The sequence below is a fragment of the Carassius carassius genome, chromosome 15 (assembly GCF_963082965.1).
Source record: "Carassius carassius chromosome 15, fCarCar2.1, whole genome shotgun sequence".
Lineage (NCBI taxonomy): Eukaryota > Metazoa > Chordata > Actinopteri > Cypriniformes > Cyprinidae > Carassius > Carassius carassius.
This window is the reverse complement of record NC_081769.1, coordinates 13,898,618-13,925,139: the sequence shown is the minus strand read 5'-3', so window position 1 is coordinate 13,925,139 and position 26,522 is coordinate 13,898,618. Positions and strand designations below refer to the sequence as shown.

General features: G+C 39.9%; 2 protein-coding genes across 2 annotated transcripts in view; one reads left to right on the top strand and one right to left on the bottom strand.

Moving 5' to 3' along the window:
- The first annotated feature begins 414 nt into the window (after positions 1–414).
- On the top strand, positions 415–2,552 carry fkbp14 (FKBP prolyl isomerase 14). The gene is made up of 4 exons (XM_059567487.1): positions 415–762; positions 1,191–1,342; positions 1,512–1,639; positions 1,938–2,552. Exons 1-4 carry the CDS (start codon positions 566–568, stop codon positions 2,094–2,096), a joined length of 636 nt encoding a protein of 211 aa, XP_059423470.1. The 5' UTR covers positions 415–565; the 3' UTR covers positions 2,097–2,552.
- Positions 2,553–4,528: 1,976 nt separating this feature from the next.
- The window catches only part of chn2 (chimerin 2), a 51,446-nt gene continuing 29,452 nt past the window's right edge, over positions 4,529–26,522 (bottom strand). The window contains exons 7-13 of the mRNA XM_059567486.1: positions 23,033–23,119; positions 19,621–19,705; positions 15,401–15,574; positions 13,444–13,521; positions 13,052–13,189; positions 6,408–6,513; positions 4,529–6,044 (exon numbers count right to left, since the gene is read on the bottom strand). Of these exons, the coding sequence (XP_059423469.1) occupies positions 5,873–6,044; positions 6,408–6,513; positions 13,052–13,189; positions 13,444–13,521; positions 15,401–15,574; positions 19,621–19,705; positions 23,033–23,119 (840 nt within the window). The 3' untranslated portion in view covers positions 4,529–5,872. The remainder of the gene's footprint in view (positions 6,045–6,407; positions 6,514–13,051; positions 13,190–13,443; positions 13,522–15,400; positions 15,575–19,620; positions 19,706–23,032; positions 23,120–26,522) is intronic.

Sequence of the window (26,522 nt, the reverse complement as noted above, 5' to 3'; positions counted from 1 at the left end):
ATATATAGCTAATTTGTATTTTTACAAACAAAATTAATTAGGCTATCTATTGCCTTAAAACGTTTTTGTAAGTTAAATATTTGTTTAATATATTTTAAAATGTAATACAGTCCAGTACATTTAACATTTCTGTAGTTTATAACATTTATTTATTTATTTTTAAAGCTGTTATTGCAATTGTGATTCACAGCTTGTTGAAGTCATAAAGCTCATAAAATCTTTAATTCATGTAGGCTATTTAAATATTTAATTCAATCAGTCATAAACATGTCAAGTACGTTCAGTTTGTAACGTTTCTGCCGTTTACTCTTGTGAACACCGAGTTAACTGCTCGTTTTTACAGTTTGTGAACAGTTTCAATCGATTCATTGAAAGGAGTCGACTCAAAAGAACGAATCGTTTATGGATCGGACATCCCTGGTTTGGGAAAGACCCCTGTAGAAATTTCGCTTGCCACGTAGTCGCGGCGGCACAACTTGTAGTTCGGCAAGTTTTATCAGAACTTTGCTGTGCATGAAACATTAGTTCAACAGTTAGAGAGTATTAAACTGTTCCTTATATTAAGATGATTCCAGAGTTGTGGACATGCATTTTTTCTGCATTATTCTTTTACGTTCATGGAGCAAAACTTCCGGAACCAGAGGTGAAAATCGAAGTTCTATACAAACCTTTCCTTTGTCATCGTAAATCCAAATACGGAGATATTCTTCTGGTTCACTACGACGGCTTTCTGGAGAGTAATGGCACAATGTTTCATTCCAGGTATCATCTAATGAACTATCTAATGCATGTTCACACTGCAGAAGAACAGGCTTTATTAACCAAACCTTCCCCTTTTGCAATGAGAATGCATTGTTAACTGTCAGAATCTATTTATTGTTACACTTTTTTTTTAAAGCTTTAACAGTTATGTTTTGCAACATTGTACTGCTGGTTTAATGTCTGATCCAGAATGATCATAAGCTGGTCAGTACCTTGATTCAAATACCAGTTTGACCACTTTAGCTGTTAGGCTCGTTGATGTGTTGCTGACCCAAGTTGGTTTAGTTTGGACCAGCAAATGACCAGTTTAGACCAGATAGGAACCACCAACCATGTTCCAAATCACAGCTACCAACTCAAGCTTGGTTTTTCAGCAGTGTGCATGTCTCTAGTGTTTAATACTAATGCATATGTCTTGTAATTGGCAGCCGCCATCATGGAGACAAAAACCCTGTTTGGTTTACGTTGGGGATCCGTGAGGTGATCAAGGGTTGGGACAAGGGTCTTCAAGGCATGTGTGCAGGGGAGAAGAGGAAACTGACCGTCCCTCCAGCTCTCGCATATGGCAAAGAGGGCAAAGGTGTGCCAGCAAGATGCATATGCATAAAACATTTGAGGAACTCCGGTGTTCTCCACCTTCTGCTATTGAATTTGTCTTTAACATTGCATGAGGTCTGCCTAAAATATATTTTTTTAAAGAATTATAACTTGGATTAGCTATATTGACAATGGATACACTATGTTCACAGGTAAAATCCCCCCGGAGAGCACTCTGATCTTTGACATTGAGATCATCGAGATCCGAAATGGGCCTAGATCACATGAGTCCTTTCAGGAAATGGACCTCAATGATGACTGGAAACTTTCCAAAGCAGAGGTTTGTCGAAACTTGTCAGAAAGCAGCTGTCCAGCAAGCATGAGATTCATACGCTCTTAAAAATAAAGGTTCCTAAAGGGGGTTTTGTTTACAATGCAGTAGAATAACTGTTTTTTGGATCCCCAAAGAACCTTTCATGGAATAGTTCTTAAAATAATCTTTTTTTTTTATCACATTTTTCACCATAAATAACTTTTTGTGCAATTGAAAGGTTACATGAATGTTAAATGTTTTTAATGAAACCATCAATGCCAATGAACATTTCAGGTAGTTATTTGTGTTTTTCTAAACACCTTAGGTCAAAGAATACCTGCGTAAAGAGTTTGAAAGGCATGGATATGCTGCCAATGACACCCATCATGAAGTGATGGTTGAGGACATCTTCCAAAAAGAAGATGAAGATAATGATGGATTTATTTCAGCTCGGGAGTTCACCTACAAACACGATGAACTATAAATACTCCCCACTCCTAACAGCATCAATGTTTACCTTCAGAGAGATTCCAGTATTTTTCTCTTTGAGATTTGCAGCTTGTCTATATCATTTCAGTCATGTTCCGATAGTTCTAAACAGGTTTTCTGTTATCTACAGATCGTGATTTTAGGTTTTTAAATACACTCAGGTGGTGGTATGATTGAGCTTTTACAGTAGGCCTATTTGAAGACTGTAAATCTTCTTCAATTCCAAAGTGCTAAATTCTGCTCAGAGAGAATGTTTGTCCCCAAAGTGCCTTTTGGCTGAAAAAATGAATATATTTCAGAACATTTCAGAGCTGATTTTTTAATAGTATGTATGTGTGTCACTTTTTCAGATGAATTTTGCAATAATGTTTACAATATTTAGAAAATTATTAGGTCAATTTGTCTGGAGTAGCCTATAAGTATTTAAGTGAATAAAGTACAGTTTATCAGTTCTGTGCTGCTCATCACTATTGACTTTGTAGTTTTATACACCAACACCAGATGGAGCTCTTCTCTTAGCCTGTTCCATGACACAAAATAACTGAATATCTCAAACTTCTCGCATATACGGTACTCTTAGAAATTGTAATGTGTAATAATAGGCAAAATTATTGAAACAGATTAGATAAAATGTAGTCAAGTGGCCTTTTGTTGACAAATGGCATAGTCATCATCATGCAGAGATGAGTATCTGTGTGTGGTGTGCATAATAATTGGCATACAACAATATATTCTCAAGTCACGCTTAACAGCGTTCCATTCTCCTATGCCATTACATAAGCTTTTGTCAAATTTGCGCAAGTTTACAGTTCCATTTTAGTTTGCTCCGGTGGATCTGCCCCGTCTCAAATCATTTTGGATAAAACCTAACTTCTCAATGGTGCAAGATTCAGAAAAGTTAATGAAACCAAACTGTCCCCCAAACAGAACTGAAAAGTGAATAATTAGTCCCTACATCATATATTGGATATCCTTCATTTAAAAAACGTTTGCTTTAAAAATCCCCTTTTAAGATAATAAGTAAGATACTTTTATGGAAAAAAGCAAACAGCCAAACAATAAATAGTTTGCGCCTACAGAGCCAATTTATTTCTTATATATATATATATATATATATATATATATATATATATATATATATATATATATATATATATATATATATATATATATATATGAATGAAGCGTTCAGAGTTAGATCCTTCAGCAGAGACAAATGAGCTACTGCAGACTGTAACCGTAAGTGTCATTACAGTCAGTCACTGAAACTGAAGTCAATGGCTCCACCGAATGATGGTTTTCTTCATAACATCATCTCTCCACTGCAAGCGAACGACGCAACCAGACAAAATCAGAACGCGCTCTTGAAAGATGGACTTCTCAAAATTCCATCCACAATTCCAGAAGACGCTTCGCGCGCTCGCCTTGTAAACAGCGTCCTTTATTTTAAACGCCGTAAACTGGCTAGCTACTTTGCAGCAGCAATGTTTTTGTCATAAAAGTTGTTCTCGGGCATGGTGACCCGCACTCTTCGTTTCTCCTTGAAACGGCCAGACCGTGAAACTGTCCAGTTTCTCCGGCACGTGTGTTCACTGAAGGAAGGCTCCAGCTGAGAGTCGTCGTACGTCTCGTCTCTGATCAGATTGAGTTTCTTGTTGTCGCCGCCAGTTTGTTTCACCGACGTCGCATTTCCAAATTCCTGCTGGCCTTCTTTAAAATGGTTCTTGTTTTTTCCAGTTAAGTTTTTCCACCAGGAGTTTCTGTCTGCCATTCGGTCGAATTCTTCAGTTCACACTGAAATGCATATATTAATGTTGTTAAAATTATATGCGAACATTGTTATTTTCTACAATAGGCTTATATATTTTAAATACTATATGTTATCCATCCATCATTATCTATCTATCAATCTATCTATCTATCCCATCCGTCAAAAATACTCACCTCAGCTTCAGGTGTGTTATTGTCAGCCAGAGACTGACAGTTGAGTCTTTCGTTTCTTTTGAGAAAACATCCAGCAGAACAACCTTGTGGGTTTTCAGTCTATATCTTTACAACATCCTACAGTGCTGCATCTCTCTGTCTAAACTATAATGAGTGATGAATTCTTTCATTTATAGTTCACCTGTTGCTCATGCGCCCTCCTTCCTCTCTCTCTTATTGGTCTGATGAGTTGATGCAACTGCCCTCAGGAAGCTGGTTTCAGGTTCTCACTTCACCTGTGATTTGGTGAAAAAGTCACTTTGGGGCATATACCAGCTCAGCGGTCTGATACTAAAACAATGCTGCCGTTCACACCCCTGAATATAGAACAAGAAAACCAACACCTAAAGAGAGCTGACCAAGCACTAATTACAGCAACATATTTCACATGCTGTAAATGTGAGGTGTTGCAGCTGAAGCAGTAATAACACAAACTTTCAGAAGTTCATTTGGACTGTCAAAATGTAACCAGATTTACATAATTTAATAAATCAGCATTTGATAAATTACACTCATAATTACAATCATTCACAGAAAATATTTTTTTTTATGTAAAAAGGTTTTATCAAATAAACAATTTGAAGGAACTCAAACCAAGTTAATGGTAACCATGTATGTGGTAAGGTACCATATGTGGACTTTTTTTTCCCCAAGGTGAATAACTGATCTCGTCTCAGGAGTCACGTAATTTTGTTTAGCGAAATCATTGAAATGGGACCAAGTCCAAGGAGGAAGGAACAAGCACTAAATAAAAGCTCACAGAACCATTTTGTCCATTCACAGGGTGATAATGTAGATCACTTAATCACTGTCAGGGCTAACAAAATATAATTTGAAGGGGGCATGGGTTAAACACAACATTATTAACACAGGGTGAACAAAATATTATCTATTTACACTCCATGTAAAATTAAAAAGTGCTTTACACATGATCTCAACTGACTTGCCTCTATAGCACACATACACGTCATGATCCATAAAAATACATATATTTTTAATCATACTTGACAATATGTCAGTTTTGCAATGCTAATTGACCATAGCTTCATACGGTATAATTACTGTAATTTGATTTAAAGGAGTCCCCCCCCCCCCCACCAAAAGATTTAATCACCCTCAAGCCATTCAAGATTTAGATGAGTTTGTTTCTTCATCAGAACAGATTTGGAGAAATGTAGAATTATATCACTTGCTTACCAGTGGATCTTTTGCAGTGAAAGGGTGCCCTCTCAGAACGAGAGTCCAAAAAGCTGATCAAAAAACCAACTTCAGTTCATCAATGATCATAATCAGTTAACATCTTTTTAAGAGCTTTTCTCTTCACAAGATGTTAATTGTTGGACTGGAGTCATGTGGATTACTTGTGGATTATTGCGATGTCTTTATCAGCGGTTTGAACTCTTAACCTGACGGCACCCATTCACTGTAGAGGGTCCATTGGTGAGCAGGTAATGAAACGCTAAATTTCTCAAAAAAAAGTTCTGACTGGGAAACAAACTCATCTACAGTACATCCAAAGTTTCTGGAAATGTTCATTTTGGGTGAACTACTCCTTTAAACAAAATGCCCATCAATATAATTAATTCTGTTTTCGGCACGAATGTTTATTTTTATCCATGCTTAGCAGTATTTGTTTGGGGAACTGAAACACATTGAGAGAAATGTGCATATAAGTCCAAATTTTGTACACAAAAGAGAAAACATAATATCTTTGAAATGTGTGGCAGGCTGCTTTTTAAAATGTACACGCTCTTTAAAGTCTTTAAAAGATGTCTTCATTTCAGCCGTTTAAAACAAGATGTCCTCATGCTCTATCAGGAGCTGAACTATCAGTTTCTGGTATCTCATGTCGTTGAGAGTGGTGAGTGTGTTCAGGTCCGGCGGCCGCATGAGTGTTGGGCCAAAAACGATTCCTAGATTCTCCGAGTTCATGTAATTGTCCTTCTCATACATGGTGACCCTGATAAATAGAGAAAAAGACCTCAGACAATACAATTTTGCTAATAAACATGCAGGTAGGTATCTGATATAATTTTCATGGGTGGGGAAATGTGGCAAAGCTGGCTTGGCAAGTTAGAGGTAAAGCACAAATCCCTGAGGATCATAGGTTTTTTTGGTTCCTGAAGTGCACTGAGCTAAAGTGCTGTATTGTGTTTCCTACTGCAGGGTGACAGGAAGTAAAATCACTCTTTAAAGCCGCAGGGAGAATGTTTAAATGGAACAAAAACCTGAAAACCGAACGGCTCAGTGAGGTAGAGAGCCATGTAATGAACTGTGGGACCGGCACATAAGGGAGCCGTAAATGTGTGTGAACATTCAATACCTTTTCAGGTGCGTCATCAGGTACCGCAGGGTCTCATAGTGGGCTGGAGGAAGTTGGAGGAGACCATCATGAACCGCCTCCAGTCTAGAATCAGGGTCTGTTATTTCTGACAACAGAAAGTGTAAGGAAATGTTAGAAAATGTTTTGCAAAATACTGTTCAGAATTGTGCAAAGTCAGTTTTTCTGCTACAACTGGCCACTATTTGACAGACTTTACAGATGTTATAGCACTTACAGTCCAAAATCTGAGACCACTAATGAAAATGATTTATTTTTGTATTCTTATACATTTTCACTTACAAGTTACACGACTATTTATAGGTTTGGGGATTTTAAAATATGTTTTAAATGTTTGCTCTTATGCTCACCATGGCTGCATTTATTTGATCAAGTGTACAGTATGAAAAAGTAATGTGAATTTTTATTACAATTTAAAATAACCATTTTAATATATTTTAACAATTTATAAATTCTTTGGGATGGCAAAGCTGAATTTTCAGCAGCCATTACCCCGGTCTTCAGTGTCACATGGTCCTTCAAAATGAGTTCTAACGTTGATTTGGTGCTCAAGAAATGTCCTATAATTTTCACTGTTGAAAACAGTTTGGCTGCTTAATATTTTTGTGGAAACTATGAGTTCCCTTTCGAAAGGGAACTCTACACTACGTCAGAATGACGCTTTGGGGAACGCCTCAGGCGTGACAGGTGTCTGAAATCACTATCAAATCACGGCAATCATAATGACCGGCGACAGCCCGTGAATCATTAACGTGAATGATTAACGTGCGACCTGCAAGTATAAAAGGGAGCCTTGCAAACATGACAAACATCTTTTCGTCTTCAGGGACTGTCTGTTTGATATCGCTGGAAAAGTCGGCAAAGAAAATGAAACGCACGGAGAAGGCTGAAAGCTTCAGGAAGTGTGCGGATCCGTGCCCAAGGTATTTGACGCCGGGTGATTCACACGAACTGTGCGTTCTCTGTCTGGGCAAAGAGCATGCACAGGCGGCTCTTGAGGGAGCTGTCTGTGCAAACTGTGAGCGTTTTGCTTTGAAAACACTCCGCTCTCGTCTAGCCTTCTTCTCGAGTGAGGAGGGCTCACCATCTGTACCTCGTGGCTCAGGTCCCGCTCGCGCTGAGGCAGAGCGGCGACTCGCGTCATGGGGTTCCCAGAGGGATCTCGCCGATCGTCTTGAGAGGGGTGTTAACCTCTCAGATGATTCGGCGGATGACGAGGGTGAGTTGCAGGTGGATGACGAAGAGGATTTTTCTCCTACTGTTCCTGCAAAAGATGCTCTTCAGGACGGGCAGGTGATGGATGAGGAGGAGGTCATTCAGGTGGACCCTGAACCCTCTCAGCCACCCTGCCCCGTGTATGCTGAGCTGCTGGATGTAATGGAACGCGCCACTGACAGGTTGCAACTGCCATGGCGGCGCGTTAGGGGGAGAAGTTGTTCGTGGCAGGCTGGACGATCGATTTCTCCCCGGCCATAGACCACCAGCTCAGGCGAGCCTTCCATTTCTTCCTGATCTCCATACTGAGATCGAGAGGGCATGGAAGAACCCATACTCTGCTCGGATCCACCGACATCAGCGGGCTAGTTTCGCTGATGTTGAGGGGATCGGCGAGTATGGGTATGTGTCGATGCCGCCCATTGACGAGACGTTTGCGAACCATCTCGTGTCTGGGCGGGCGTCGACACTGAGTGCTCCAGCCCTGCCATCCAAACCGCTCAAGACCACAGCGCGTTTGAATGGCAGAGCATACACGGCAGCGGGTCAGGCCGGTGCTGCCCTGCACACTATGGCGGTGTTGCAGGCGTACCAGGCCGACCTGCTGGGGGATCTCGACCAGGGGGCAGGGCTGTCCCCTGAGGCGGTGGCTGAGCTGCGCCGCACCACAGATCTTGCTCTCCGGGCCACTAAACAGACTGCCGCTTCGATCGGTCGATCGATGGCGGCAATGGTGGCCACGGAGAGGCATCTGTGGTTGAACCTGGCTGGCATCGGGGAGAAAGAGAAGGCCTTTCTCCTTGATGCACCGGTTTCGCCCTCTGAACTTTTTGGCACCTCCGTGGAGGCGGTGGTTGGAAAGTTCAGGGAGGCGAAGGCGCGGTCAGCGGCGTTTAAGACCTGTATACCGCTGAGATCCGGATCCGAGCCCAGGCAGGCGGGAGAGCCTGGCCCTTCACGACCTGAGGGCCGTAGACAGGGCCAGAGAGCTAGTGTCGCCTCTCGTGCACCCCCTCCATGTAGGAGCAGGTCACAGAGGAGGCGTGACTCCCGCAGGAAAAAGAAGGATCTGAGGGAGGTGATCCAGTACAAACGATCACAGCGTTAGTGATGGATCATCTCCTGGAGGGCTGTTACTATCCTAGCCCTCTCCTCTTTTTCCCGACTCCCCAGGCGTTTCTTACACCAGGCCTGGGGCTGGGTCTAGGATGAGAACAAGGTTCTGATGGCCCGCCTCGGCTTGGTTGGTGAGAGCGCCTCTTTCAGGCATGTAAAGTGATGGCCCCCAGGTTCATAGAGAACTCTCTGGCGAGTCTTCACTCTGCACGCCGCAGGTGAACTGGTTGGTTTTTAATATAATTTCTGTGTGTATACTAACACTGATTTGTATTTCTCTACAGACCTTGTTCCCTGTATAGACCTAGGGAGTCATTCTTAGAGGAGCAATGAGGTAAGGTATTGGAACTTCAGGGCCCTGAAGCCCCCCCCCCAGCTTGTGGCTAGAACGATTTAGGGAGAAGCTCAAAAAAAGATTTGACTCCCGTGTGAGTAGGTGATGGCCTTCCTGTCATGACATTTTTATGCGTGGTGGGCCACCACTCATTTCTATGTTAGCCTCAGGGCTTTAAGCCGCCTAGGGGTAGAGTAGTTGGTCTTCCTAAAAAATAAAAAATAAACTTTTTTACTTTAGGTTTAGACTGACGCTGGCGCTTCAGATAGATCTTATGTCCTACCTTTCGGTTTGTGACATTGGTATCCTGAGTACTTCGCTCCCCTGGCAGTAGGTTGAGTGTTTCACAGCCTCTCAATCAAGTAGGCTGTGGCTCCTCCGAGCCCTCAGGTAGATCTATGCTTGTAGGTCGGCCCTAACCCGGGCCGCCTCTGTAGCTGGCCTAGGCTATGTTTGGGATGTTGGAGGCGTTTTGCTAAGTATAGCTGCCGCATTTTATTATGTGTAGGCTTCCTCCCCGAGATTTCAGCCTCCTCCCTTAAATGGGAGTTGTTGGCCAAAGCCCGCCCCTTTCACTGCATTCAGGGGTGATAGAGTAATGCAGGGTGGTAGTTGAGGTATGATCCTTCAGGCGGGTCAGGCTGTCTTTCGCTCTGCGATGTGGTAGTTTGCCAGACCCTGCCGAACAGAGCTACTTGTTTTTAGGCCTCTAGAGCTGGCTCCACTCAGCCCGTTGAGCTGAACCGCTCGGACGATGGGTGAAAGTTGGTTGGCTTGCAAGCAAGCTCCGCTCCCCCAGGCTGGGCATAGGACAAATCCCTGTCACCCTTTGGAGCCACTTGCAGGCCCGCTCCCTGTCTAACATTTCAGGGGCATATGGTGTTACTCCCCCGCTAACGCAGGGTAGTTTTGAGTAATCCATTCTCAGCTCTGTATTATCTACCTCACACCATGATGGCTCCGGTTGAGCAGGGAGTTCTAACTACATTTCATTCCGGTATTTGAACTCCGCTCCCTTGAAGCCAGAGCATTGCCATGAGCTGATGCCCTTGCATTTAGTAGGTAGGCCCTTAAAATGGGGCCTCCACTAGGCAGAGTGGCGTATGTTGTACTCCCCTGCTATGAGGGTATTGCTTTTTGCTGAGTACACTGCCTTTGGCAATGTGATTAGGTACCAGGATGCTGTAAGCGCTGTAGTAACAGTTTTTCTGCCTTGAAGGCTGCACAGTTAGGTAGTAGGCCCCAGCAGGCCTCCTTGACTGGGTAACCCCTAAGATAGGGCTCCTAGGCCAGCTCACCTTTGGTGGTTGGCCCTGGTAGTTTGGGCAGAAGACTCACTACCGAGTAGTAGGTCTTAACAGGCCTCCTCGGAGGTGGGTCACAACATTGTGGAGCATACACTAGGTCAAAACTTTAGGAAAGTTTTTTATTAGTATGGTTCCAGCAGTGTTCATTAAAGTAGCAGAAAGACTCGCTATCAGCTAGTAGGCTCGACCGGGCCTCCCTGTTAGGCGAGTCCCCAGCAGCAGTACACATCCAGCTGATTAGACCGTTTCAGGAAGTAGGCCTCTTCAGGCCTCCCTGAAGATGGGCTCCCACATTTTTTGTGGAGATCAGGTAGTAGGCTTTACTAGGCCTCCCTGAGGGCTGAATCCCTCATACTGTGGTACTAAGTGGCCCTGAGGTTGAACTATCAGGTAGTAGGCCTCATAAGGCCTCCCTGAAGGCAAAGCCCCATAGACAGTCAACTGGACTGCCAGTCTGGCCCACTGTCAGCTGTGGTTTTCAGGTAGTAGGCCTCTCCAGGCCTCCCTGAAAGTAAGCTCCTTCATGTCATGGTTCTCTGGTAGTAGGCCTCACCAGGCCTCCCTGGAGTTGAGTTCCAACATACTTTGAGTTTCCACTTAATGTGGGTTTTCTGGTAATGGGTAGTAGGCCTCTCTAGGCCTCTCTGTAAGCGAACTCCTATGTACTGTGGTAGGCTTCACTAGGCCTCCCTTAAGTTGAGCTCCCAGGTTTTGTGGTTGTCATGTAGTAGGCCTCTCCAGGCCTCTCTGTAAGTGAACTCCCATGCGCTGTGGTTATCAGGTAGTAGGCCTCACTAGGCCTCCCTGAAGTTGAGCTCCCACATACTGTGGTTATCATGTAGTAGGCCTCTCCAGGCCTCCTTGGAAGGTTAGCTCCCACTTACTGTGTGTTCCACTGAGCATGGTTTTTCAGGTAGTAGGCCTCTCCAGGCCTCTCTGAAAGTGAGCTCTCACGTTTTATGGTTATCAGATAGTAGGCTGCACCAGGCCTCTCTGATGGTGAGCTCCCACATACTGTGGTTGTCAGGTAGTAGGCCTCTCCAGGTCTCCCTGAGTAGTTTCACAGTGGTGCTGGGTTTTGTAAGCTAGTGGCCGCTTACTTTCAGTTTAGCAGACCTTATCAGGCAGCTACCAAAGGTGAGCTTGCGCCCTGGCTCGACTCAAGTTTTTATTCTCTGCTACGGGTTCCCTCCTGGAACCTCTTTATCTTGCTACAGCCTGGTTGCCTACCAGGTAGATCTAATGCTCCCCTCACTGAGGGTCAGTATGAGTATGTGGTCTCCTGAGTCTGATCAGTCGGTCGTAGGCCTCTCATGAGGCCTCCCAGTTAGATAAGTCCTTAGGCCCTCACAGGCCTCCTTAGTGTTTTGAAACACAAACACTGGGTTGATCCGTGGATCGAGTAGAGAAACTCCCCTCGCTGGCAAGGGTTGTAATGCACTATGCTGAGTCATACTCTCCAGGATATCCCGTCTCTGAGATCCGGTCCGAGTGGTTCACTGCCTGCTTCGCAGTCCCTCGGGTTGGATGCCTTCCTAAAGGCAAGTGTCCAGAGGCTCTGTCTTCGGACAGACAGGAAGTGGCCAGACTATAGTGTCTTGTATGGTGACACCAGGTCAGGCCTGCCTGGTGGCATTTCAGGTGGCACGTTCCCCTGAATAGTGACTGGCTGGGGTTCCCTCAGGTTCCCTAGCCACATTCCCTAGAAGGGACCCCTTCTAAGAAGTTGAAGTGTGGTCCTAGGCCCTTGAGCAGGCCCAGGTAGACCTTTCACTAAAACTATGTTTATGGAGGTTTTTCTGTGGTATCATATAGCTTGGGCTATGACCGTAGGGAGTGCTGTCACTGACAGCCCAGTGTGACCTGAGGGTGAGTGGTTCTAGCGTTTCATTTGAATTTGCTAGTTCTGTCAGTTGTCACTGCCGCTTGGCAGGCACTCCCCTTAGCATGGTGGCGTTGGTATATCGTTCCCCAAAGCGTCATTCTGACGTAGTGTAGAGTTCCCTTTCGAAAGGGAACGTCTCAGGTTACGACTGTAACCTATGTTCCCTGAGAACAGGGAACGAGACACTACGTCTTCCTGCCATGCCTCGGGGCCTGCCTGCAACAGTCCCTTCAGACGATAGGATGTTTGTCATGTTTGCAAGGCTCCCTTTTATACTTGCAGGTCGCACGTTAATCATTCACGTTAATGATTCACGGGCTGTCGCCGGTCATTATGATTGCCGTGATTTGATAGTGATTTCAGACACCTGTCACGCCTGAGGCGTTCCCCAAAGCGTCATTCTGACGTAGTGTCTCGTTCCCTGTTCTCAGGGAACATAGGTTACAGTCGTAACCTGAGACATTTTTTTTTCAGGATTCTTTAATGAAGAGAAAGTTCTAAACAGCGTTTATTTCAAATATGATTCTTTTGTAACATGTTTTCGTCACTTTTGATCAATTAAATCATCCTGACCCCAAACCTCTGAATGTCATTGTCAAAATGATTAAAATTATTTAAGTGTTGTACCAGAATCAAAGGGTATTTGATGACAAGATCGAAGTAGTTAAAAAATAATGATCATCAAAACGGAATACAAGAGAAAGAGTCTAGTTAATTATAACACAAATAACTGATATTGTAGAATTAATACATAGTTATAGTCTCTTACTGGCAGCTTGAATAAATTTGGAGTAGACGTCATATGTGATAACTGGAATGGGCAGATCTCGCAAATAAAGCTTCAGAGCTCCGGCAATTATATTGATGTCTGGGTACATATTGGCACTGATGTCTGCCTTCTCACCATCTGCAAAGTAGAATTAGTTATCTGTTATCAGTAACAGATTAATCACTATACCGTACCAAAAATACATTGTTTTGAATGGAGAAGCATGGGTTTTTCCATCCAGGCTGCATGTTGATAAAATAAAAATAAGATAAAATAGGATTGAGAGTTCATTCAAGCATGTAAGCCAATGTAAAGAGACCAAACGTTAGTTGAACAGCTATCATACACCTTCAGGTCTGAGGCACAGACAGTTATTCTAAACCTTTGCAAACCTCTATCGAAGGCCAGGCGGACATCTTCTATGTGTTCTGTGAAGCCTGACACTCTGTACAGACCCTCTGATTTCAAACCTGGAAGAAGCAGAAGTAACACATATGTACTTCAACTATCCAATCAGTGGACTTGGAGGTAAACATGTAAATTAGTATTGATCAAACTGAGACTGCAACTAACAACTAATCAGATAATCAATTGATGTTTTGATTATCCTTTTGATTAATAGGGTATTCTGCGTCTTGCCTGGTTAATCTATCAGGGCTTCTTCGCCCGAAAACGGGCGAAAACTTGAACGTTTTGAAATGTTTAATTTTTTTGCTTCATCGGATGGGGATGAAACTTGGATGACTTTTGTTGTATTACCTATATGAACACACAAAAAAATCAAGGAGATGATTCTGATATGTTAAAGGGTCGTAAAAAAAAAAGTCACACTTAGCTTCCTCCCGCCCGAAAACGGGCGACATAGGAAATGAATGGGAAATACGAAAAAATAGGAAAACTCAGAGAAACTTTTGGTGGTACAAGCTACAGATCAGCAACTGTGCTGAAAAAAAGTGTACAGCAATGAAGGGGTGACACTCTAGAACATCAAGAGTGCAAATAAGACCCCCCCCCACACACACACACACACCCACGCACACAAACACACACACACATACACAGATAAACTGGCGACTGCAACAGCAAATTTGTAGAATATTCCACATAAAATCAATAAATGAAAAAAAAAACTTGCTCAAATACACACACACACACACACACACACAGAGAGAGAGAGAGAGAGAGAGAGAGAGAGAGAGAAAGAAAGAGAGAGACTGGTAAGACTGCAACAGCAAATTTTGAGAATATGCAAAAATAAATAAATAAAAAATACAAAAAGAGACTCTCGCTCAAATGCAACACACACACACACACACACACACACACACACACACACACACACACACACACACACATTCACTCACACATACACACACACACACACACACACACACATTGTGTTCCCTTTCTAACCAAATGCTATAGTTTGATTGTAATCATAATGCAAAACCTGATACTTATCTAAACATTTTTGTTAAGAAAATAAAGTAATCATCTTTTAGAATATCTAAATGTATATCTAAATAAAAAAACCGAATAAGATAGAGAAATCATGTCTAAAACAACAAAAGGAATCAAATAGCCTTTCTACATAGGATATATAGGAAGCTATAGACAGCCTACAGGCTGGTACAGGACATTACACAAAAGTGGCTATTTTTTAAAGCCACTAGATGAAGTTCTTCTCCTGGAACATTTTTTTTTTAGGCTGGCACTCTATTTTGATGTGAAATGCTGCATTTATTGAATTTTTTTTAAAAAATAAATATAAAATAAAAAATGATATATTAATTCTAATGGAAAAAATAGCTCATAAAAATTATATAATTAATGCAAAGTATCATAAATATATCTAAAAATTCTAAATAATAATCAGAAAACATTATAGAACAAAAATATATTTGATTGGTTATCCTGGGAAAAAGTAAAGTACAATTTTAAGGCTTCGCCCGTTTTCGGGCGGGAGGAAGCTAAGTGTGACCCATTTACGAAGAAGCCCAGAGGGTTAAAGTCAGTCACATAAAGTATCAAAAAGTTAATTTTATTAATTGTTTCTCAAATATAGCAAGCAGAATGCCGGTTGGCTTATACAGTATATAACTAATTTCTCAAAGAATGCTCTCTTTAATGGAAGACGTCACCCAATAAGTCAAAATGTGAAGAATGTTTGCTTCCTCTCCCTGTTGTTTTAGGTTAGGCATTCTTCTTTTTTGCACATCTTGTTATATGACAAGGAGACGCCTGAGCAGAGAGCAGCTGTGAGATGCCTACAGTCAGTGATTAAGTGCCTTACTGAAGGCCACAAGTGCTAGAGAAGATCTGGGATCTCCATATTAAAGTGATCAGTACCTCTGTGCTCGATCTCTTTGATACACATGTCCAAAACCATTGGCCGTTGCGAGTTGTGGGCTTTGACCAGCGTGGTGAGATCACAGCTGAAGACCTTCTTGATCCTGCGTAGGTCTGGCTGACAGTCACTGGGCACGAGTTTGGAGCACTGTTTGTGCACGTTCAGCCCACAGTCTGCAAGAGTAACAGGTCAAAAGGTTAGAGGAGTGTGACCCTGTTGTCTCCAAAAAGACAGACTCCAAGGTAAGGGATACCCAAAGTGTGCGTGTGTGTGTATAGGGGTCTCATGGAGGGTATATCTTCAGGGCAAAGTATACGTGGAAAAACAGGTGCATGTCAGTCAAACTGGGTGGTGAAGTGGGATAATATCAGTCACATTCTGCCATGTGTTTGTGTCTTGACATGTCTTGTCCCCAAATACACTGAGCCTAGCCTGAATTGCATGTCCAACTGTTTTACACATATTTTGTTCATTAGAATCAGGAATCTGTAGAAGTTGAATTTGATTGCAGTACTTACAGGGATAGTTCACCCAAAAATGAAAACTCTGTAATTAATTACTCATCCTCGTGTCATTCCAATCTCGTTAAGATGTTGTTATTCAAATTAAGATATTTTTGATGAAATCCAAGGGCTTTCTAACCCTACATAGACCGCAAAGGAACTGACATGTTCTAGACCCAGAAAGGTAGTAAGGACGTCTTTAAAAGAAGAAGAAATTATTGAATAAAGTCATTATTTTTGTTTCCTTTGCACAAAAAAAGTATTCTTGTAGCTTCATAACATTATGGTTGAACCACTGATGTCACATGGACTGTTTTAACGATGTCCTTTCTACCTTTCATGGCCTTGATCTTGGTAGTTCACTTTATGTCTGTGGAGGGTCAGAAAGCTCTCGGATTTCATCAAAAATATCTTAATCCGTGTTCCAAAGATCAACAAAGGTCTTACAAGTTTGGAACGACATGAGGGTGAGTAATTAATGACAGAATTTTCATTTCTGGTTGAACTATCCCCTTAATGAATAGGTGTCATGAACTAACAGTCCATAACTATATAATGAGTATATGTATGTTTTGTGGCTGTACCATTGAAACAGAGCATTTTACCATTTACGGATTGGCCTCATCCATTTTCATTGGGTTATTATAGTTAAATAATTTAGTTTTAAAACATTTTGATAAGAATGATAAGAAGTATAACATAAAACCTAAACATTTTATTTACAGAATTAAAACATAAGATTATCTTTATTCCCAGCTGCCAAGAAATATTTAATTTTCATTTAGTTTAACTTGGTGTACTAAAATGACTAAAAATGGAAGAAAAAAATGAAACAACACAACAGTTATTATAATACCAAACAAACAACAAAACTGTATCTAAAATTAAAACTGAAAACATAAAGGCAGTTCAAAATAATAAAAACTGTAAAAGTGGCACTAAAGTAACATTATGTCGCTTTTGAAGTTTGAGGCTTTTGAGTTCCCTGGATTAAAACTGACAAAAACAGATGAAACGTTCAAGTTTAGAATTACATGAGGTTTAGTGAATTATGACAATATTAATTTTCGGGTGAAATTAAAGCTATAAATGTAATATTACTCCTATTTGTTCACTGTAAATGAACTCATTCATTAATCTGACTTAAAATATTAGAAATGTACTAACCCAAGTACAAACAATTTTGTAAAAGTATTGTTCATTGTTTCATGTCAGTCACTGCATATACAAATGATTACACAAAACCTTACTGTAAAATGTGACCTTTTTCCATATTACAGGTGTTGTCATGTCACACGAGGGAGAGATGAGGAGACGCTGGAGAATACTTATTCTTGGAGTTGAATTTCGAAATCAACAAAAAGTAAACACTCAAGAACTCAGGTATGACATTTGTAGAACCGCATTTAACAGCAGACAGAACTAGGGACTGGGAACACTAAATTCACAGACACCAATGAAACACAGCTGGGAACAAATTCACATGACCAGGACAGGCACAGGAAGGACCAAATAAGGCAAACAGGAACATACACGTGACAGGTGTTTGCTCATACTCAGGGCTTGATATAAAAAATAAAAAAAGAAACATAAAATTAAAAAAAAAACATCTAAGAACTTTGGGATGTAATGTACTCCACACAAATTGTGATACAGATATGAATGATACTTGAAATTATGTGGCATAAGGACAAATGTTGAACCAGAATATTATACGAATGAAATATTTAGGGGACCATTTGGAGTTTCCTTTTTTTACCTTAGAGATTAAGCAACCACCTAGCAACCATCCAGAACACCCTAGCAACCACATAGCAATGCTCTGGGAACCACGCACAACACCTAATGTCTGTGGCCCTCGCATTTTCTTCAGAAAATGTATAATTTGCTTTGACAGTTTTGCTACAATTAATGAGTGCAAAACGCTCCCTTTGACTCCACAATTAGAACTTATGGAAAAAATTATCAGGTTTTATGTTGTTTAAGTTGTAAGAATCCTGGTTTGCTAACAGCTTTGACACTGGGACTCTGTGTGTGTGTGTGTGTGTGTGTGTGTGTGTGCATGGGAATGTGGCAGTAGGGGGTCTGTCTCTCTGTGTGTCTCCAGTAGTATGCACATGCTGTCCCACTGCTCCTCATCTTCAGCAATGCCATAAATCACACTCTCTGTCAGTTTTACTGCCTGCCTGAACCCCTCCTTAGCATCTTAAAGGCCACAGAGAAAAAAACAGAAGAGGACAAAAAGAAAAACACTCTGTGTTCCTCCATATGGGCCTAGGGACACATTCAACTCTGCTCTAATTCTCGATGTGTCTGATGACACTGGCTTGCCCGGGAGCCAGAGTGAAAGAAGAGAGGCTCCTGTGTGAAAAGAAAAGGCTTGAATAATGGCCCGAATGGATGAGGCCGTTTACAGTGTGAAAAACCAACAGCAAAGCCTTGTGACTGGATTGAGTTTATGTATTGGGAGTGTTTTGGGGAAGTGATGTCAAACAATAACCAGCTCCATGTTAACATGAGATCTGAGCAAACCTGTAGTCATGAACCATCCTGTATCAAATATGATCAACTACGATGTTTTGGTTGTTATTTTTATTTATTTAAATTAAATTTGCCTTTTGCCTCACAAAATAATGAAAAGCAAAACAAACCAACTCAAAGGTAAGCAAAACAAAAAACAAAACAAAACCACAACATACATATCACAAAAAAAAAAATTTATCGAATCCAAAATTAAAGTTTTTGTTTACATTATATATGTATGTGTACTGTGTATGTATGTATATATAAATATAAACACATACAGTGTATATTTTGAAAATATTTATGTTTATACATTTATATATTAAGATTCTTATATTATATATAAATATATTTAATATATAAACAAAATATTTTTCTTAAATATATACATGCATGTGTTTGTATTTATATATACTGTACATAATAAATAAACAGTACACATACATATACTACATAAACAAAAACTTTTATTTGGGATGCGATTAAGGATAAAAAAATTAGTGAACAATATAAAAAAAACAACAGTTTCTTTATAAAGTAACCTAGTATTACCTGGATTAAAATGAATTCATACAAAAATCATTAGTTTGTGATGCATAATTTATTAAATTGAAATAATTTAAGTTTGTTGTAAAGCTATTATATAAATCATATGCATCACTTGTACATAACCAATAAAGTGTCATACTTTGTCATACAGTACAGGTGTGTGTGCATTTATGCATCTGTTTATGTATGTTTATGTGTTTATGCATGTGTGATTTGAAGTGTAGCCTGATGCATTTTGCATAAACACAAAGAGACTGTCCTGGTTTACCTGGGTGTGCCTCTCACACAGTACTCCACAGTGTACACAGTATGTTTCACTATAAATAGTCAACACTCAACAGAAGGCACTCAACTGGTTTGTACCAGGTGTCATTAAGGAATGCAAAATACCCACACATCAGCATACTAGGTAAAACCCTTATTGTCCCAGGTATCACTTTCAGTATTTATCCTCAGGTTGCCACAGCATGCTGGAAAAGTTCTACAGCCAATTAAGCATTGCTACCAGAATGGCATGAGAAATTATCTGGATCCTAAGCGGCCTTTGGATTATAATTTGATATGAATAATGCTCCTCGACAGGTGCCATAATTCTGATGGACACTTTATTTCTGTGGGAGGGTTTGTGATTGGTGGAGGGTTACCTGAGCAACGGACGCCCTGGGCGATAAGACCCCACATGAAGTTTGCACAGTATTCACACCAGTGCGGCCCTCTGAAGGTGTGCACCTACACCAAAGGCAAAGCAGTCATTGTGAGTCAAGCACACATCAAAAAACACACATACATACATATTAGGCAAGTGAATCATTCATCTCTAGATTGTAATTTTTCTAGCTAAAGCTCAAAATGAAAGTTCCAAAGAAAATGAATGATTATATTTCCAGAGTATCTCTTACTGTACCTGACAACGGAGTGACCGTGTCTCACTGAGACTTGGTCAAACATAAAAACAATTACGACTTTTTTCTCACAATTGCGAGGTTACATCTCCCAATAATTTTTTCTTTGAATTGCGTGATACAATCTTGCAATTCAGATTTTTCTCAGAATTGTGAGATATAAACTTGCAATTGCAAGATAAAAAAACAGTTGTGAGTTGTGAGTTTATATCTCGCAATTCAGACTTCATAACATGCGATTGAGAGTTAAGTCAGAATTGTAAGATACAAACTCACAATTCTGAGAAAATATTCTTTTTTTCTCCTCACAATTGGACTTTATAACTCACAATTGTGAGTTTATATCATGCAATTCTGATAAAAAAGTCTGAATTGTGAGTTTATATATCACGTAATACTGAAGCTATAACTAACAATTGCGAGTTTATATCATGCAGAAATGATATAAAAAGTTGCAATCATCTTTTTATTTCTTTTTTTTATTCAGTGCTGGAAACAGGCTTCCATAAAGCAACATTGGCATTATATTATTTTACAAATGTTGGTAGGTACTGACCATTACTGTTTAAGTTAAGTTTTTTCAAAGGAAAACTGGCAAATTAAAATTTGAGTAAATATCATTTTAATTAATTTTTAAATAATTTCAGTTTACCACTTGCATCAGAATAACAAACGAAACAGCTTTGAAAAGAAATACAAATATATATATATAATACAAATATATAAACAAAATAGAAAATAAAACAAAACAAAACAAAACATTAATTAAAACTATTTCATTGCCATTTGCTACTTGCCCCAGGAAAAAAAAAATGGAAAAGGAAATGTGACTGAAGTGATTAAAATTTTGATGTCTGTCATCTGCACCATCATGGCAAAGTGTTTGTACACTAACTCTTGGGACATAGTTCCAAAAATGTATTACAATTCAATATGTTTAGATCAACATGATGCATGACGTTTGTTGTAGGAAACAGCCAGTGACGAGTGAAGCTGTTGTCTGTAGCTTTGTGAAGTGTCAGCTCCACTGTTTCTGCAAAACCCTATGACAGCAACAAATCAGTCGAGGGACAGTTTGAAGGCAGGAAGAAATAATCAAGCCTCTAAGACTGAGGGTGGTACCGAAAAAATGTAAATAGGATGGACCCCCTGTAAAGACTCAGCCCTGATTTTCTACATTTTTATATGTGAGTCAGATTACAGGATTGCAAGGGGAAAATGTGTCTGGCATCTGTTACCAAGCTGCTGAAAGTCACACGCAAAGCATGTTCCCATGCACGCCCTTGTGCTGTCAAAACACAGAACAAAGATAAAAGAAAAGACACAACACAGGGTTTTGGATCAAAGCCCAGGTGTATGACTGCTTAAATGTAAATATCATAATGATGTAAATATCATAATGAGAATACAATTCATCTCAGGCCAAAACCCAATAAGCTGTCTACATTCTAGCTGAAATGCCACCTAATAAGTGACTGATTTGCACCCAACATAGGGCAGAAACTCTGCATTATCAGATAAATAGCACTCAATAAAATGTTTTATAGGTTTTTGTATTACATTTTTTGTATGTAATTTTTTTTTTTTACAATTTAAGTATTTACAATCAATAATAAATATTTCTCTTCCATTATCGTATTGAATTTGCGCTTTTTACAAAGCTCATAACAGAATTCTGGGATTTTATTTATTTTATTTTATATGATGGATTTGGCAATAAATAAATAAATAACTAAATAATATACATATACATGCATGCATGAATACATATATTATTTCTTAACAATAATCTTTTTTTTACATTAAACTATTTATTGTTGACTTTGAGTATCAAAATATTTATTATGATTTTTGATTGATACATTTGGCCAAAACAAAATATCTCTTGAGCCAACATGAATTACATTGCCTTGGCATAGGGAACATAACTTATGATATACATTAAAACACTACATATTGAGTGTGCTCACTAGGTTTTGGAACACTTTTATGTGGGAGGTAATACTGTATAATCCATAATGCTCTTATGACCACTGGTGACACCCTGAGGAAGATGTTATAAGGAAACTTCCAAGCGACACGTTGAAGTCAGATGACTGCTTTGTTTAGCTCTTTTGGGGTTTAAAAAGCAAGTCAGATGATGGTACACTGTGCTGATTCTCAGCCTCAGATATTTTTCAGAAGCTGAAAAGGCATGAAATGCAAGAGGCCATTCAGCAGCTCGGCAGCGAGAGGTTATTGATTTGTGCGATCAATCCTATCAGTCAAGAGTGCTGTTAATGGATTAAAAGCTTAGGCAATTAGGCTCCTATGATAGATTTAAGCTTATTGATACGAGACTCACAGTATGTGTACCGTGCATTTAAATTCTGTCAGAACATAAACATTTGAATGAGACATTAGTAAACATCTGAAAAATCTCATGCTAATGCCAAATAAAGAAGTGACTGACTTTGTTAGGACCACAACCAACATTCAAATTTTGGTGGTTTTGAAAAAAACAATCTAAACAACTGAGAAATCACAAACAAATAAATGCAAAAAAATTCACAAAATATATTCAGTATGCCCAATATCAACATTTAATACAGATAGTTAACTAAAATAACTGATAATTCTGCATAAAACATTAAAATTGATGTCACAATGATCACAATGGAAAGATGACAGTGAGACTATGTAATAAAACAGCATTTCAGATAAAAAAAAAAAGTCCAAACATAGTTACCCAGCTACCTTCACCTGTTAAAGATTCAGCCAGTTTGACGCTTTTTGTATGATGTCGATAAGGAGTTTATGATGAGATGAACATATTGAACCATTCAAAAGTTTGGGGCTGGTAAGATTTTTGATTGTTTTCTAAAGCCTCTTATACTCACCAAAGCTGCAAATTATTAACAATGCTATTATCAGTTTTATAAACAGTTGTGCTGCTTAATATGTTTGTTGGTTGAAAAGAAAGTTAAAAAACAATTTATTTAAAATAGGAATCTTTCGTGAAAATTATAAATTTCCCAGTTCTCATCCTTGCAGAATAAAAATATCATTATTATAATTTTTTTCAATAATATTACTGACCCCAAACTTTTGAATGGTGTAGATATCATAATTCCGTCATGACATGACATAACACCATAACACAACCAGCACCCACCTTAAAGTTGTGGATCTTCTCATAATTGCAGTGTTTCTCCGGTCCATCCTTGATTGTGGTCCGTCGTCTCAGTGGTGATGGGCTGATCTGTGAACAAGCCAAAATCTTTAGAGGCTTCCAGAGGAGGGCACCCTTACAGCCCAGATTCACCCCCAGAGCTAAAGCCAACAGCTCCTGGTGCTTATGCTCCTTCTGCTTGGCTTTGTGAGGGGCTAATTCACCTTTCGCTGACCCCTTAGTGCCAACAACCTGGGCACTATGCCTTGGAAGAGCCTGCATCTCCTCTGTAGAGGAAGATGAGAATAATATGGAATGGGAGATAAAAGCAGGGACTGAGTCAGTCCTCCACTCTTTGGTGATCTGGGTCGACTGAGAAGGGGGACAGCCTGGTCCTGCATGGGAAGGGCTGGGGGTGGGAGGTATGGTGGGTGGGCTGCCTGGGGGTAGGAGTGTGTCTGACAAAATAGCATACATTCAGCACTCTGAGAGAATGGCAATGCGAGAGAGAGAGGGAGAAAGAGTGATTGTGTCAGTCTTGTAGATACATCTCAGCAGGTTTCTGCAGTGGGATCAATGGAATCCAGAACACAGTGCTACCAGACATGATTCTACCGCAGTTCCCTTGAGAGCAGATAATCCTGCAGCTCAGAGCCAAAGAGCTTGTCTATATAAGCAATAAAATCAAAGATCTGGTCTGAGAAGAGTAAGTTCTCTTTAAAAAAAAAAAAGGTATTTTCAGGTCTAGAACTAAGAGGTTTTATGTAGTTATCTCTGTCTCTAAACTTCTAAACTTTTGATCTAACTTCTGTTACAAATTGGATCCGGATTGAAGCACATTTACAGTAGTAATCCTGCATCACAGGATAATCCTATAGTCCCGGAATCACTTGTTTCAAGATTCAGACTTGCTTAGACCCCATCTAAACCTGGTCTTATGATCTATTTTGGGTAATCTAATTAAAAGTGGATAGCAAAAAAAAAAAATACAAAAATGTAAACAGGGCGCAAAGTATTTTATGATCTGGATCTCTCAAACATACAGAGCCCCTAAAGGGACATGTTGATGGTATTCAAAGTTTTGCAAGTGAACATAAAGTTTCTCAGGGGAATGCATACTTGTGCAGGAGAACACAAAAGCATTGAAATATAATTTTCTCTCCTATTTCTCTCCATTCCACCACCATGTCCCCTCAAGAGTCTCCATACAAACCACATTTGAAGGCACACTGAAAATAATTTGGTTTAGGATTTCCTTTGTATATATATGGCATGTAACACACTTAATTAGACTTTTAAAAAATATATGTAGAAAGACTGAAAATATATTCCCCAATCTTCAAAAACCTCATTGGTTTTTGAGCATCAAGCAAGTAAGTTTAATCCTCTGAAAAAAACAAAAACCTAAGGGTGTATTCACACCAGGATAGTCCGCTAGCTCACTTGCTTTGGTCAAATACAAAGTTGGTTTGCTTTCACACTGCCCTTTTTGCAAGTGAACCAGAATTTGTAAACAAAAGTACACGTTTGCTTCATCCAGGTCATCCATTTTTTGGACCGAAATTCTCAAGCAGAGAAAACAGGAAGTGCAAAAACAGGCTACTCATGGAGATCTTTCGTAGTGCAATTTTTATTCTTTTACTGATTTGATGTTTTCAGAAGAAACTTATGAGCATCATATGAAGTGAAGTGACATTCAGCCAAGTATGGTGACCCATACTCAGAATTTGTGCTCTGCATTTAACCCATCCGAAATGCACACACACAGAGCAGTGAACACACACACACACACTGTGAGCACACACCCGGAGCAGTGGGCAGCCATTTATGCTGCGGCGCCCGGGGAGCAGTTGGGGGTTCGATGCCTTGCTCAAGGGCACCTAAGTCATGGTATTGAGGGTGGAGAGAGAACTGTACATGCACTGCCCCACCCACAATTCCTGCCAGCCCGGGATTCGAACTCACAACCTTTCGATTGGGAGTCCGACTCTCTAACCATTAGGCCACGACTTCCCTATATGAGACAATGTCATACAATGTTGTAATTACGACTAGCTGAAAAATAAAATATATAGATATAAAATACTTAAAGCATATCACAATGTTGTTTTAAACATTTAACCTAGATAAACGTGCGCTATTAGGACTATATCCAGTTTGTGCAAAGAGTGGAATCAGAAGTGCGCTTCAGGACATCAGTGGAAACAAATTAAATACGCCATAATTTTTGCTCATAGAGGTAAGAATAATAATAATAATTCTGAACTGTAAATGGTCTGCTTTTATTTGTGTGCACTCACAATATCAACAATATGTTGTGCTTTTGTAAAATAAAGAGAACAAACAGGATGCACTTGCAGCCTCAGTCTTGAGCAGGAGCACTTTACAATAAGGAACTGAAAATCAGCTAAAATTATTCTTACAGACATGATGAATATAGAAAGCTCTAAATGACTACAAAACGAAATAATCCAAATCGAAAACAATCTCTTTCATCATGTAGGCTAATCCAAGATGCATTTTTTTCTAAAGGCCCGTCCAATGATGAGATGGCGAGTCAGGATCATCGATTTCATCTTTGCAACACTGTCTCAGAAAATACTAGTTTATTAATAAATAATTCAAATATCTCCTTACTATTCCCTGATTTCCCTCCCAATATGTTCATGGCAACTTTTGCAGCAAGCTTCAGCCTATTTAGCACACCCAAGTCACGTGTGCCATGGTAACAAAAACTCATCATTTGCATGCATTTTTAAGCATTTTGATTTAAAAACAAGCTATTGAAACACAAATAACAACACTACCTGTCTGTTTCTGAGCGTGATTTCTGCAATTGGGTTGGATCATATTCACACCTTAAACAAATTGTACCAGAGTACACCTCTTCATCTGGGTCTCAGTACGGTTGTTTGGTGCGCACCCGAGTGCGATTGCTGTATTGACATCTGCCCAAATGATGCAAACATTTTAGTTGCATGGACTTTTGTGTTTCAAAGTGAAACAAGTTTCACTGTGGTAAACCAGGAGTAATACATTTACAGGTTACATTTGTCTTTAAAAGAACCAGACATTACTACATTATTAAGAATAAACGTTTTTTATTGGCATTGAAGGTTCCATGAAGAACCTTTAACATCCACTGCACAAACGATCCTTTATATTGCAAAATGGTTCATAAAGGTCACGTTTTTTGTGGGGTTTTTTTAAGCTTTGATTGTGTTTACAGTGTGCAATATAACGTGTGTTCATGTTTCGCGTGTAAAAAAACACAATATTTTTCACACAATTCATTTATCTGTATACCGCTGTTTTCACTGTCATAAAAACGGGCTGATGACTTCCTTGTTCTATAAAGTCCCTCCTTCAGAAATACGTGACGAGTTCTGATTGTGCCAGCAGTTCCTGTGTTGTGATTCGACACCAGCTTACCTCACGTTGCCCTAATGGAAACGCGATTGGACTAGTTTTGGAGTAGTTTTGAGAAGCAAGA